This window comes from Lolium perenne, chromosome 2, assembly GCF_019359855.2.
Source record: "Lolium perenne isolate Kyuss_39 chromosome 2, Kyuss_2.0, whole genome shotgun sequence".
Classification (NCBI taxonomy): Eukaryota; Viridiplantae; Streptophyta; class Magnoliopsida; order Poales; family Poaceae; genus Lolium; species Lolium perenne.
This window is the reverse complement of record NC_067245.2, coordinates 323,893,092-323,907,042: the sequence shown is the minus strand read 5'-3', so window position 1 is coordinate 323,907,042 and position 13,951 is coordinate 323,893,092. Positions and strand designations below refer to the sequence as shown.

Sequence of the window (13,951 nt, the reverse complement as noted above, 5' to 3'; positions counted from 1 at the left end):
CTTGATTGGTTATTCATATATCTAAGTAGTACTAAAAAATGCAAATACTAGCTTATTTTAGTTTTTTCTAAAATATAGACTAAATTAGAATGGAGGGAGCGAACGGAGGGGATACGTAATTTCCTTTACAAAACAATGATACGTACCTGAGTCGAATTAAGCTTCGAGATTAATGTCCCACTGGATATTCCTCACGTAAAACACAAGAAGTAAGAACCTATTTACCATTGGACGGTTATGCCGAAGATGGAGAACAACATTGGTCATGCTTATCTCACGGTTCTTTTTGTCCTATGGCCACATGGCAAGATATTCCTCCTAGTTTTCTTCAAGAACTCGATCACATCGCCTAGTATACCTGTTATATAAATGCAGCTACCTCTGATCAAATGTTGCAGTAACAACAAACAAAACATAATAGCTTTTCACATCGGTCCAGCAAATGCCATGGCGGCAGCCGACACAGGCCCTCATGGCCCGGAAGCAGCTCAAGGTGCTCCACGCCCTGGACGTGGCCACCACCCAGCTGTACCACTTCACCGCCATCATGATCGCCGGCATGGGCTTCTTCACTGACGCCTACGACCTCTTCTCTATTTCCCTCGTCACCGACCTCCTCGGCCGCATCTACTACGACGACGCAGTGCTCCCTGTCCCCGTCTCGGCCGCCATTAACAGCGTCGCCCTCTGCGGCACGGTGCTGGGGCAGCTCTTCTTCGGTTGGCTTGGCGACAAGATGGGCCGGCGGCACATCTACGGCGTCACCTTGAAGCTCATGGTCGTCTGTTCCATCGCATCTGGCCTTTCCTTCCACCACTCGCGTGCTAGTATCGTGACCACGCTTTGCCTCTTTCGTTTCTGGCTTGGTTTTGGCATCGGCGGCGACTACCCACTTTCAGCGACCATCATGTCCGAGTACGCGAGCAAGAAGACTCGTGGCGCCTTCATCGCGGCCGTCTTCGCCATGCAGGTTATGAATCGTACATCGAAGTTTGATTTTGCTTCTCACTAGTCAATTAACTGTGGTACACATATATGAACCTCTATGCAGGGTTTGGGAAATCTTGCTGCTGCGATAGTCGCCATAACCATCTCACAGCTGTTCAAAAAATATGCACCGGGTTATGAAAATGACCCCCACTGGTACGCCGACTATGTGTGGCGCATCATTCTGATGTTAGGCGCCGTCCCTGCGATCCTAACATACTACTGGCGCATGAGAATGCCCGAAACGGCGCGCTTCACGGCGCTCATCGCTAAGAACATCAAGCAAGCCGCGTCAGACATGACCCTGGTCCTGAACATCGACATAACCGCCGAAAACGGAGAAGCAGATGCGTTGATCAGGGAGCACGAGTTTGGTTTCTTCACCATGGAGTTCCTCCGTCTCCACGGCCTACACCTCGTCAGCACCACCTTGTGTTGGTTTATGCTTGACCTGTCATTTTACCAGCTCAACCTGTTCATGAAGGACATATGTGCCGACATTGGCTGGATTGGTAGCGGGAGCACGATGACCCCGCTCGAACAGACGTACAAGATCGCCCGGACGCAGGCTCTCATCACCGTCGCTGGCACGCTACCAGGCTTCTTCTTTGCTATCAAGTCCATGGACAATCTAGGCCGGGTCAAGATGCAGCTGGTAGGGTTCACCATGATGAGTGTATTCATGCTTGGCCTTGCTATCCCACAAGTGATATCTACAAGCATATGGTATTCACACTATGGGCACATATGCTTTGCCGTAATGTACTCCGCCATAATGTTCTTCACAAACTTTGGCCCCAATACCACCACCTTCATCCTTCCGGCAGAGATCTTCCCAGCACGTATGAGATCGACATGCCATGGCATCGCCGGTGCTGGCGGAAAGGGTGGTGCGATCATCGGCGTGCTTTGGTTCCTATATGCCAAAAGGTCTCTCTCAACTACACTCTTCATGCTAGTTGGTTGCAATATAGTTGGTCTGGTGTTCACATTCACCCTACCAGAAACCAAATGGAGGTCCCTTGAAGAAGTCACTGGCGAGAGAGAGAATGATAAGGATCAGAGTGGAGTTTCCCTTGTTCGAACACCTCTTTTTTCCGTGTAGTACAAAAGGTATACCATGTGAACTTTGGATGCAAGACATCCAAGTGGTTAATGTTAGGGTAATAGACTGTATATATTACCAGGGGGCCAAAGGACACAATATATAGTACAGATACATGTGCAAATATGCAGGAAGCCCCCTAACATATGGGAAAACTACAATATACAAATATATACATCTAACACCCCCCCTCAAACTCATGATGGATCCACAACACTGAGTTTGGAGAGTAAGAAGTCATGTTGCGCTCTGGTTTGTGCCTTTGTAAAGAAATCCGCCAACTGCAAGTCTGAAGGCACATACTGAAGCACAACAACCTGAGCCTGCACCTGAGCACGTGTATAAAAAGCATCAACACCAATATGCTTGGTAACCTCATGCTTGATCGGATCACGTGCAATACTAATAACACATGTATTGTCAGACAAAAGTGGAGTGGGTGTCGTAACAGAGACCCCAAAATCTGCAAGCAACCACCGTAACCAGGTCACCTCAACAAGCAACAAGGCCATAGCCCGCAGCTCAGCCTCAACACTCGAACGAGAAACCGCTACCTGTTTCTTCGTCTTCCAAGCAACAAGCGAACCACAAAGAAACACACAGTAAGCAGAAAGTGAACGACGATATGTAGGATCACTCGCCCACGTAGCATCCGAGTAGCACTGGAGCTGGAGAGAGCTGGAACTAGGAAAGAAAAGGCGACGAGTGATCGTGCCACGAAGATAACGAAGAACACGGAGGAGATGACTATAGTGAACGGTGGTAGGAGCTGAGACAAACTGACTCAGAATATGAACAGGATAAGAGATATCAGGACGAGTGACAGCAAGATAAACAAGACTCCCAACAAGATGGCGATAACGTGTCGGATCAGGAAGAGGATCACCATCAGTAGGACGAAGCTTAACATTAAACTCCATAGGAGTCTCAACGGTGCGCTCATCCCCAAGAGCAGCATGAGCAAGAAGATCCTGAATATACTTTCCTGAGAGATAGAAAAGCTATCAGAAGTGGAGTAGACCTCAATCCCAAGTAGCGAAGGGGACCAAGATCAGTCATAACAAACTGATCATGAAGACGAGCCTTGACAAAGGCAATATACTCAGGATCATCACCAGTAATGATCATATCATCAACATAGAGAAGGAGAAGAGTGCGCCCACGAGGAGAAGTGTGAGCAAATAGCGCTGGATCATGAACGCTAGGAGAGAAACCAGTAGCAGTCACCACAGAGGCAAAGCGCTCAAACCAGGCACGAGGGGCCTGTTTCAGGCCATAAAGAGAATGCCGAAGACGACAAACCATCCCATCGGGAACAGAATACCAAGGAGGAGGCTGCATGTAAACCTCCTCACTCAACTCGCCATTAAGAAAAGCGTTCTGAACATCAAGCTGAGACACATACCAGCGTCGAACAGAAGCGACAACAAGAAGAATACGCACAGTGGTCATATTAACCACAGGGGCAAAAGTCTCATTATAGTCACGGCCGTGCTCCTGCTGAAAGCCACGAGCCACAAGACGCGCTTTATAGCGCTCAAGAGATCCATCAGAGTGGGTCTTAATTTTATAGACCCACTTACACATGATAGGACGAACACCAGGAGGGGGAGAAACAAGATCCCAGGTGCTAGTGCGCTCAAGCGTAGCAATCTCCTCAGCCATGGCAAGCTGCCATTTAGGATGACGCTCGACATCCTGATAAGAAGGCGGCTCGGAGGCAATAGAGAGACCATACTGGCTAGGAGAGTAATGGTCTGGAGCACGACGCTGATGAACAGGCCGTGAAGAGGAAAGCTCATCGGCGGAAGACGACTCATCGGAAGAAGAGGAAGAAGGAACAGCAGAGGAAGGGTCCGAAGCCGGAGAACAAGGATAACTAGGGGAACTAGACGGAGGAGAGGATGGCGCCGAGGTCGAAGGGGTGCATCAGAACTAAGAGGTCGAGGAGAAGGGACATCGGGAGGTGCATCAGGAAATAGAAGAAAAGATATATCATCCACCGGGTAGGTACCAGAGGTGGGGTGAGGATAGAAGGGACGCGTCTCATCAAACGTGACATCACGAGAGATGCGCATCCAACGACGATAGCCCTTATGCTCATCACTGTATCCGAGAAAAACACACTGAACAGACTGAGCAGTCAGTTTGGTGCGTTCGCGAGGAGGTAGGAGGACATAGCAAACGCAACCAAATAAATGAAGAGTCGGGTAGTCTGGAGAACTACCAGAGAGACGCTCGAGAGGAATGCCACCTTGAAGGGCAACAGAAGGTTGAATGTTAATGAGGTAAGTCGACGTAGCAACAACCTCAGCCCAGAAATGCGGCGGAAGAGATGAAGCAATCATCATAGCACGGGTAGTGTCAAGAATATGATGATGCTTACGCTTGGCGACACCATTTTGAGCATGCGCGCCGGGACACGAGAACTGAGCGAGGGTGTCCTGCTCAGCAAGGACACCACGCGGGTGCTGGGAGATATACTCACCTGCAGAATCAGCACGAAATACACGAATAGGCGTGGAATACTGAGTACGAACCATGGCCGCAAAGCGCTGGTAAATAGAGAGCACCTCACTGCGAGAGCGCATAAAAAACAACCAGTGTACTGTGAAAAATCATCAATGAATAAAATATAGTATCGATGGCCCCCTTTTGAAGCAAAGGGAGCCGGACCCCAAACATCTGAATGAACTAAATCAAAAGGTCACTGAGATATAGACACACTGGTAGGATAGGAAAGCTGAATCTGTTTACCTAACCTACAACCCTGGCAGTTTAAAGACACATCTCCTGAGACAGACCCCATAAGACCACGACGGACTAATGACGATAAACGGGAGCCACAAAGGTGACCCAGACGATGATGCCACTACTGAAAAGATCTAGTGACGGAAGCAGCAATCGCAGGAGAAATGGCCGATGAAGTGTCAGCGGATGCAACGCGAAGCCAGTCTAACTCCCATAGCCCCGGAGACTCAAGGCTGTGAGGGCCAGCTCCAACCAGGGCCTGTGTACGGTGGTCCTGAACAACATAAGAATCAGCGTCAAGAATGACGCGACAACCAGAATCAGTAAGATGACTAGCAGAAAAATAGATTCATCTTAAGACTAGGAACAGGAGAAACGTCAGGAACAGAGAAAGAGGGAGTAGAGAGAGTGCCTCGACTGAAAACAAGAAGAGAGGTACCATCAGCCGTGATAACACGGACATGAGAAATAAGTGAACGAAGAGCAGAAAGAATAGAAGATGCAAAAGTCATATGAAAGGAAGCTCCAGAATCCAGATACCACGGGGATGACATACCTGACTGTGTACAAGATGGTGGTCGCGTGGTGCCAGAAGAGCTAGGCACAGAACCAGCAGTACCCGACGAGGAAGAGCCTGTAGCAGCGAGCAGACCACGAAGACCACGGATAATGTCCTACTCAGAGAGTGCAACTGCAGAAGATCCTGAAGAACCAGCCTGCTGACGAGCATGGTACTGCTGACATAAACTGGGATCCCTCCTCCAGCATCTAGATAAATCATGGCCAGGCTTGCCACAGTAGGACCAGGGAGGACGAGGAGGGCGGATCTGACCACGAGGCTGCTGAGGCTGACTCTGGCCCTGGACTGGAGGAGTAGAGAGTATCGGCGGTACTGGAGACCGCAACGAAGCCGACGACACAGGAGGACCACGAGCAGATGGCACAAGAGGACCACGAGCAGCAAGTACAAAGGGAACCTCAAGAAGACCAGCACCACGAAGACGAGTCTCCTCAGCACGAAGCTTAGACAGTACCTTAGAGAGAGGAACACGGCCACGAGCAAGCAGCTGGGCACGACGAGGCTCAAACTCCTTGCGGAGCCACGACAAGAACTCATATACGCGCTGAAACTCCAGATCCACGCGCACAGTCAGACAACAGGGACAGGTGGCACACACAGCTGTACGAAGAGAATCAAGCTGAGGCCAAATAGCAGCACTCTGAGTATAGAACTAATCAATAGTGGAATCACCCTGCTGAAGAGCATGCTCCTAGCGAACCACAGACAGCTAAAGAGCATCCCCAGACGGCTGATAACGCTGACGAAGAAAAGCCCACTGAGCAGGAACAGTGGGAAGACCCATGAACTCAGTAGCATAGTGAGGCAGAACACTGGAAGTGAGAACAGTAGCACGAGCATCCTCATCTATCCACTGAGTGTAGTCAGTCAGATCTAGCCGGTACGTCGCAACAACGGCAGAATACTCCTGGACCTTCCGGTCATACTCAGCCAGAGCAGTATCATCAGCACTCTTGGCTGCATCCTTGACCTCCCGAGTAGCATCGGCGGCAAGGGCAACGGGCGTTGGTGGAATAGGCGCCGTAGGAGCAGTGGGGCCTGGCGGACAGGGGACCTCGCCAGAAAGCACACCCCAAAGACGAAGACCGCGCATGTGGACGCGCATAAAGGTAGCGAAATCAGGATAATTCGCGCCATCAAAAATCACCGAGCAGCGAGGAATCGCAAGATAGCCCGACGAGAAAGACATAGCTTTTTTTTCTACGACGAGATATAGATTGGGTCAACTCCCGATCGAATCAGAGAGAACGGCGGACGTGGGTGGACATGGACAAGAGCGCAGCACGCAGATGTGGGTGGGCGGGTGGCCGGACGTGGGTGGCCCGACGGAGTGGCGGCGGACGGCCGGATGGGGGTGGCCCGACGCGGGCGTCGCGGCCGGACATGGGCGGAGTGGCGGCGGAGAGCTGGCGGGCGGAGGCCGCGTCGAGGCCGCGGGCAGCAGCAGCCGCAGCGGACGTGCGGTGGCGGCGGAGAGCTGGTGGGCGGCGCAGCCGAGTTGGAGGCGCCGTGGCCGGAGAGAGCTGGCCGGAGGGCGGCCGGACGGGGGTGGCTGGCGACGACGTGGCCGGAGGAGACCGGAGACGGAGCTGCGGCCAGAAATGGGAACCGGCGGTGACCGGGGCGAGTTGGCGGCGGCTATCACGGGATGTAAACTCGTGGCTCTGATACCATGTTAGGGTAATAGACTGTATATATTACTAGGGAGCTAGAGGCCACAATATATAGTACATGTACATGTGCAAATATGCAGGAAGCCCCCTAACATATGGGAAAACTACAATATACAAATATATACATCTAACAGTTAAATCTAAAGTTCAATAGTGTGACCTTTTTTTTCGTATGCCAAGGACGATCCCTATCTTATTATTATTGGTGGGGATTTCAATTTTCTTAGATTCAGACATGAGAAAAGTAAATGCCAGTTTAATAGTCATTGGTCTTTCTTGTTTAATATTGTTATTGATAACCTAGAATTGATAGAGGTCGCTATGGTTTGTCGATAATTCACTTTGGCCAACAGTTTACCCGACCCAACATACGAAAAACTAGATCGCGTGTTAATGGACACTACTTGGGAAGATAAGTATCCTATGGTATATGTACGTGCTCTGGAGCGTATTGAAAGATTGTTTGACCACGCTCCATACTTTTGACTACTAAAAATCCAAGACCTCCATGTAAGCGTCCGTTCAAGTTTGAACTTGGATGGCTACAATGGGAAGGATTTCATGATATGGTTAGAAAGGTGTGGGAAAGACCAGTGGCCGGTAACACCCCAATTGTGAAGTGGAATAATAAAATACGTGCCTTACGCAAACACCTTTTGGGATGGGCTAGTCATACAACTGGTATTCTCAAAAAGGAGAACCTTCGCTTATCAACCATTACTGATGAGTTGGAGGCTTTTGCCAAAGTAATACCGCTATCGACCCATGTGGTTGATTTAAAGAACCAATCCAATGCTCAATTAGCGGGTCTTCTTAGGGAGGAGGAGTTGAAATGGTATCAGCGTTGAAAGGCTCAATTCATCTTGGAAGGAGACTCGAATACTAGATACTTCCATGGAATTACCAATGGTCGTCACATGAAAAAGTGTATTCAATCTCTAGTACATGATGAGGAGATAATTGAAGGTCATCATCAACTCAAATCTTATATAACGAATTATTATAAAGGTCTATTTGGTTCACCAGAGGAGAGTTCTTTCTCTCTGGATGAGTCTTAGGTGGACAACATACCCCAAGTGTCAAATGAGGAGAATGAATTACTGGCGGCTCCTTATTCGGAGTTTGAAGTAAATAAAGCTATTTTTCTACATGGAACACAACAAATCCTCGGGTCCGGATGGGTTCCCTGCTGAGTTTTATCAGACTTTTTGGACACCATTAAAGCGGACCTTCTACAAATGTTTAGTGTTTTACACGATGGACAATTAGAATTATTTCGTCTAAATTTTAGCAATATCATCATGTTACCTAAAGTTAAGGAGGCAGAATTTTTTTAACAATATAGACCTATGTGTCTTCTGAACGTAAGTTTCAAGATTTTTACGAAAGTGACCACCATTAGACTTAATACAGTGGTTGATCATGTGGTGCTACCGTTGCAGACCTCGTTCATGCAGGGACGCACTATCCTAGACGGGGTAGTTCTCTTGCATGATACGGTGCATGAGTTACACACCAAAAAGATGAAGGTGGTTATTTTAAAACAAGATTTTGAGAAGGCCCATGAAAAAGCTAAATGGTTCTTTCTCGAACGGACGCTCAGGATGAAAGGATTTTCACCTGAGTGGCGTGCTTTGATCAATTATTTCGTGCGTGGAGAAAGTGTTGCAATCCGGGTTAATGATGATACGGGTCGATATTTCTAGAAAAGGAAAGGCTTGTGCCAAGGCGGGCCCTCTTTCCCCACTATTATTTAGCATTGCGACGGATATGCTCGTTGTTTTGATCGAACGTGCTAAGTCTATTGGTCAGATTGAAGGAGTGATTCCACATCTTCTTGATGGTGGTCTATATATCCTTCAATTCCCTGATGATACAGTTTTATTTATGGAACATGACTTCGATAAAGCTCGAAATCCCAAGTTAATCTTGGCTTCCTTTGAGCAATTGTCGGGTCTCAAAATAAACTTCCATAAAAGTGAATTGTTCTGCTTTGGCGACGCCCAAGACTCAGCAGCCGATTACGCGGAATTGTTTTTGTTGTTGGCAAGGCTAGTTTCCTATTAGCTATTTAGGGATCTCAATCCATTATTGGAGATTAAAAATTGCTGAATGAAAACAGTGGAGGAAAGACTTCAGAAACGACTTAGTAGTTGGAAAGGAAAATTGTTATCCCTAGGAGGAAGACTGGTACTCATTAACTCAATGATGTCTAATATGGTACTGTATATGATATCTTTCTTCCTATTGCGTAAAGGTGTTCTATACAAGCCCTATTATCGATCGAAGTTCTTTTGGCAAGAGGATAGCGAGAAAAAAATATCGACTGGTTAAATGGAGTATTATATGCCATACCAAAGATCTGAGTGGGTTGGGTGTTCATGACCTTGAGGTCAAAAACTCAGCCTTGCTAGGTAAGTGGTTGTTCAAGCTTCTTACCAAGGAGAATGTATGGAAGATTCTCGCTAAGAGAAAGTACATAGGCGGGAAAACGTAATCCCAAATCCTCTGAGAACCTGAGGACTCGTATTTCTGGGCAGCCTAATGGCTACGAAGAAGTTTTCTTTCGATATGGTACTTTCTCGGTTAAAGATGAATCACATTTTCGGTTCTGGGAGGATTCATGGCTAGGGGATAGGCCTCTTGGTGAATAATATCCTGTGTTATATAACATTGTTCGTCACAAAAGTGATATCATTGCTTTAGTAATAGCGAGCTCACCCCCATCGGTGACGTTTAGACATGATTTGTATGGTCTGAGTCTAGTTGCGTGGAACGCCTTACTTCATCGTTTGGAATCCATTCAACTTTCCGCATGCCCTCATAAATTTCATTGGAACTTACACTCAAATGAGAAATTTTCAGTAAGTTCCTTATACAATGCGATTATCCTATCAGATATACCAGTTGATAAGAACAAGAAAATTTGGAAGATAAAATGAATACCACTAAAAATTAAGATTTTTTGTTGGTACTTACGTCGAGGGGTGATCCTAACCAAAGATAATTTTATTAAGCGCAAATGGCTCGGAAGTAGTTAATGTATGTTATGTCATCATAATGAGATGATTAAATTAGTTTAGCTAATATCTTTCGTAATTGGCTTCATAGTATTGATCGCAGGTTTAGAATGCTTATTTGGGTGAGAGTGATTGCCATTGTATGGACCCTATGGATATGTAGAAATGATAAAAAAAAATGATAAGAATTGGTCTATCTTGCAGGTTATTTACAGATGTACCGATATTTTCCGTTCGTGGTCTGCAGTGCAAAGGATGGAGACCGCGACCTCTTTACGGAGGTATGTACACGGTTGGAGACTACGACGAGGGAGACTTTTTCCCAAAATAGGTGGCAGCATAATCTACATATTGGGCCACCATATTCTCTTTAGGCGGTTTTACATTTGCTCATGATTTATATGTAATTCGCCCTTCTTTTTGTTTCTACTTTTAGACCTGAGAACGGCTATGTGCATCCTGATTATGCAGAGGCCGGGTGTAATTGCTTGAATAGAAAGCATCAACACCAATATGCTTGGTCAGCTCATGCTTGACCGGATCACGTGCAATACTGATAGCATCTATACTGCCAGACAAAAGCGGAGTGGGTGTCGTAACATAGACCCCAAAATCTACAAGCAACCACCATAACCAGGTCACCTCAGCAATCAACAAAGCCATAGCCCGCAACTCAGCCTCAACACTCGAACGGGAAACCGCGACCTGTTTCTTCGTCTTCCAAGCACCGCGCGACCACCACCTTCTACACAGTCAGGTACGTCATCCCGTGGTATCTGGATTCTGGAGCTTCTTTTCATATGACTTCTACGTCTTCTATTCTCTCTGCTCTTCGCTCTCTTGTTTCTCCTGTCCGTGTTATCACGGCTGATGGTACCTCTCTTCCCGTTTCCAGTCGAGGCACCCTTTCTACTTCTTCTTTCCCTGTTCCTGATGTTTCTCATGTTCCTAGTCTTAAGATGAATGTGGTGACCCAGCGTACCACTGCATGGTGTAGTACACAAGTCGTTGACATAACACAAGTGAAACACCGTTCCACTCATATTACATCTCTCAGAGTGGTACAACAGAAACATATGCGAGTCCAAGGTATGTCTATAGAAGGATACACAAACTGTTTACAGAAGATCAACACAGCCTCCTACTTTACAGTGAGGTAAAACTTCAAATAAAGCTCCAGAAGAACGACTCGTAAAATAACTTATTGCTAACTCCAACTTAAGAGCTACTTGGCTTGCTATAGACATCTAGCTACTTAGGTGCTAGGATTAGGGAAATGTTCCCTTCTATTACTAGCCTAAGTTTCCATTTTAGCTGATGCAGAAGTTGACTCCATTGACTTCTTTGATTGTATTCTTCATCTTGTTGCAGTTGACTCCTTTGTCTTCGAGTTCCACGGTAGTTTATCCTCCGGTGCCTCCATAGCTAAGCAGGGGATTTAAGAGTGGGATGAGTACGAGCGTACTCAGCAAGTTCATATTAGGAAATAGGTGTATCATGCACTAGCTACAGCCACAGACCAGAAAGTCATAGGCCAATGCAAGTTTTCATAAACATTTCTTCAAAAGGTTTATTTTATTCTGAAAACTATACCCGTCAGTCTTCACAGGTTGACCAGAACTTCATGGAGTTCCTTTCCTGCCGCGTTCGCAATTCCCTTCCCGGAACAAGGAGTGACAGCCACAATTTGATACACTCTGCAGAGGTGCGTTACTTTTCCCATAAGAGATCCCATCCTTTTTGCCATCCGCAGGGACTTGCCCCCGTTCACACTTCCTTCGGTGTGAGGCCAGGTATGAAAATCCAAGCCCACACCGCCTTCTCCGCGACCCTGCAAACCCACCCTTTTGTCCACCCGTACACCCCCGGTAGACGTCTCCCGATCATACGGCTTTACCCACGGTGTACTTTCGACAATCCATCATAGACGGTAGAGCCAGTCATCCACACGAATGGGGATTTAAAAGGCCATCCCAACCTACGGCAGTGCCTCCAGCACCCCGCAGCTCTAACCAGTCCGTTGGCGTGCAAGAGGGAAAAGATACAGCTGGCTTCCTCAGAGCCATTATAGATCTTATGGTTAACGTGATATGTACGGCGCTAGAATCACTGGACGACATTGGTACTTAATCCTAGATGAATAGTATCCGTGCAATGGAACCTCCACCAATCAACACATACCATGGTTCCATTGCCCACCACATAGTCATATTCATAACTGTAAAATAATATTTGCTTTTCAATGCAAGAGTGATAAGTATAGTACTTTGCATATAATTTGATAAAAATAATCAAATGACATGAGCAAGCGATGAACTTGCCTTTCTTGACTGCAAGATTATGCAGGCAAAAGCTCCGATACGTGAGAACTCCAAATTCTGAAATACCATCATTGTCCGGTAAGGACAATGTTTAAAGAACTGGCAAAGATGCTATAATGCATAGTATGAGATGCAATCGTCCCGAGCGTAACCTAACCTCGATGATTTAGGATGGATGAGTTGTAAAGAGTATTTCTTTAGGGTGTGTTGCACTTTTAGGATAGTTCTCAAACAAGGTTCTTATTAGGGTTTGGTTATATTAGCATCATAACCAAGTGATATAAGACATCATAACAAGCACACACCTAAAGAATAGTGGTGGAACAATATGTAAAGGACAGTTGTCAATTTTAAGTTCTACAGGACATGGTTAATGATTACTTGTATTATACTTCAAAAGAATAACTTTTGAAGAACATGTTGATTAAGAAATAATGAGTATTTCAAAGAAGAATTAGGGCTTCTAAGGTTTGATTGACATTTGTACTTCAAAAGAATAACTTTTGAAGAACAGGTTAAATAAGAATATGAACTACTATACATAGGAGATATGGAATTCTAGGGTTTACTAATGGTTTCATTTAGCTTACTAATATGAACTAGTTGGGTTCTTAAACAGAATTGGTCTATATGTAGCAAGTATTAGCAGGTTTATTATTATGGTTGATTATGGTATCATATTAAAGAATGATGATCAAGGTGTTTCTATGAGTTAGGGTTTACTATGGCTTTACATCTGCTTAACTAAGTAATCTCTAATGGTTCCTAGGCTAAGGGGTTTATTACTCTTTAAGTAGGGTTTAGTTGAATAGAAGCATGTGATGTGCATTACTACACAAAATTAGTGTTAGGGTTCATCACTAGGATTCTACTAGGGTTTGATGGTTGAGGTTGGTTCTAATGGTATGGTATATAGGAGTGGTGACTAATGGTACTAATCCAATTAACAAGTTAGGGTTTGCTCCTTAGTGACACTAGGGAATCATATAGGTTTTAATTAAGAATAGGGACATGAAATGATAATCTCATGTGACTTGGCTTTATGCTAGTGGATCATAAGCATGCATTCATTTGTTTCTTACTAGGGTTTTATATGTCAAGTAAATCTCACATGATCATATGTAACACATAACTAGGGTTTTAGAGTTGCTTCTAAGGTGGAATGATCACATGAAATAATGGGATCAAGGTCTTACTTAAATTGAAACTAGGGTTTCTAAATTATGGTGCAACTCCTAAAATGATGATTGGCAATATAGGTGTGGTTTCTAATTACTTTGAAACAAAATTAATAATGGTTTGACATTTTATTAATTTTCACAAGAATTAATAATTAGGGTAACTCATATTTAAGTTTAATTTAGAAATCAGGTTTTAATAATTGTTATTAAGTTTTAAACTACTCAACTTGTTAACTAAAGATGTTTAAGTAAACAAGTTTTAAATTATCAAAATAATATTAGCCGATAGTATTTTCTTGATTTATTATCATTTAAAGAAAATAGAAAATAGCA

At 45.4% G+C, this 13,951-nt stretch overlaps 1 protein-coding gene across 1 annotated transcript; it reads left to right on the top strand.

Moving 5' to 3' along the window:
• Positions 1-442: 442 nt before the first annotated feature.
• LOC127337126 (probable inorganic phosphate transporter 1-4) lies at positions 443-2,092 on the top strand. The gene is made up of 2 exons (XM_051364008.1): positions 443-970; positions 1,052-2,092. Exons 1-2 carry the CDS (start codon positions 443-445, stop codon positions 2,090-2,092), a joined length of 1,569 nt encoding a protein of 522 aa, XP_051219968.1.
• Positions 2,093-13,951: the final 11,859 nt, after the last annotated feature.

Bases quoted from the DNA above. Each gene is read 5' to 3' on its own strand.
- LOC127337126 (XM_051364008.1), top strand. From the start codon at position 443: ATGCCATGGCGGCAGCCGACACAGGCCCTCATGGCCCGGAAGCAGCTC. The intron at 971-1,051 runs GTTATGAATCGT...ACCTCTATGCAG, and splicing joins CGGCCGTCTTCGCCATGCAG to GGTTTGGGAAATCTTGCTGC.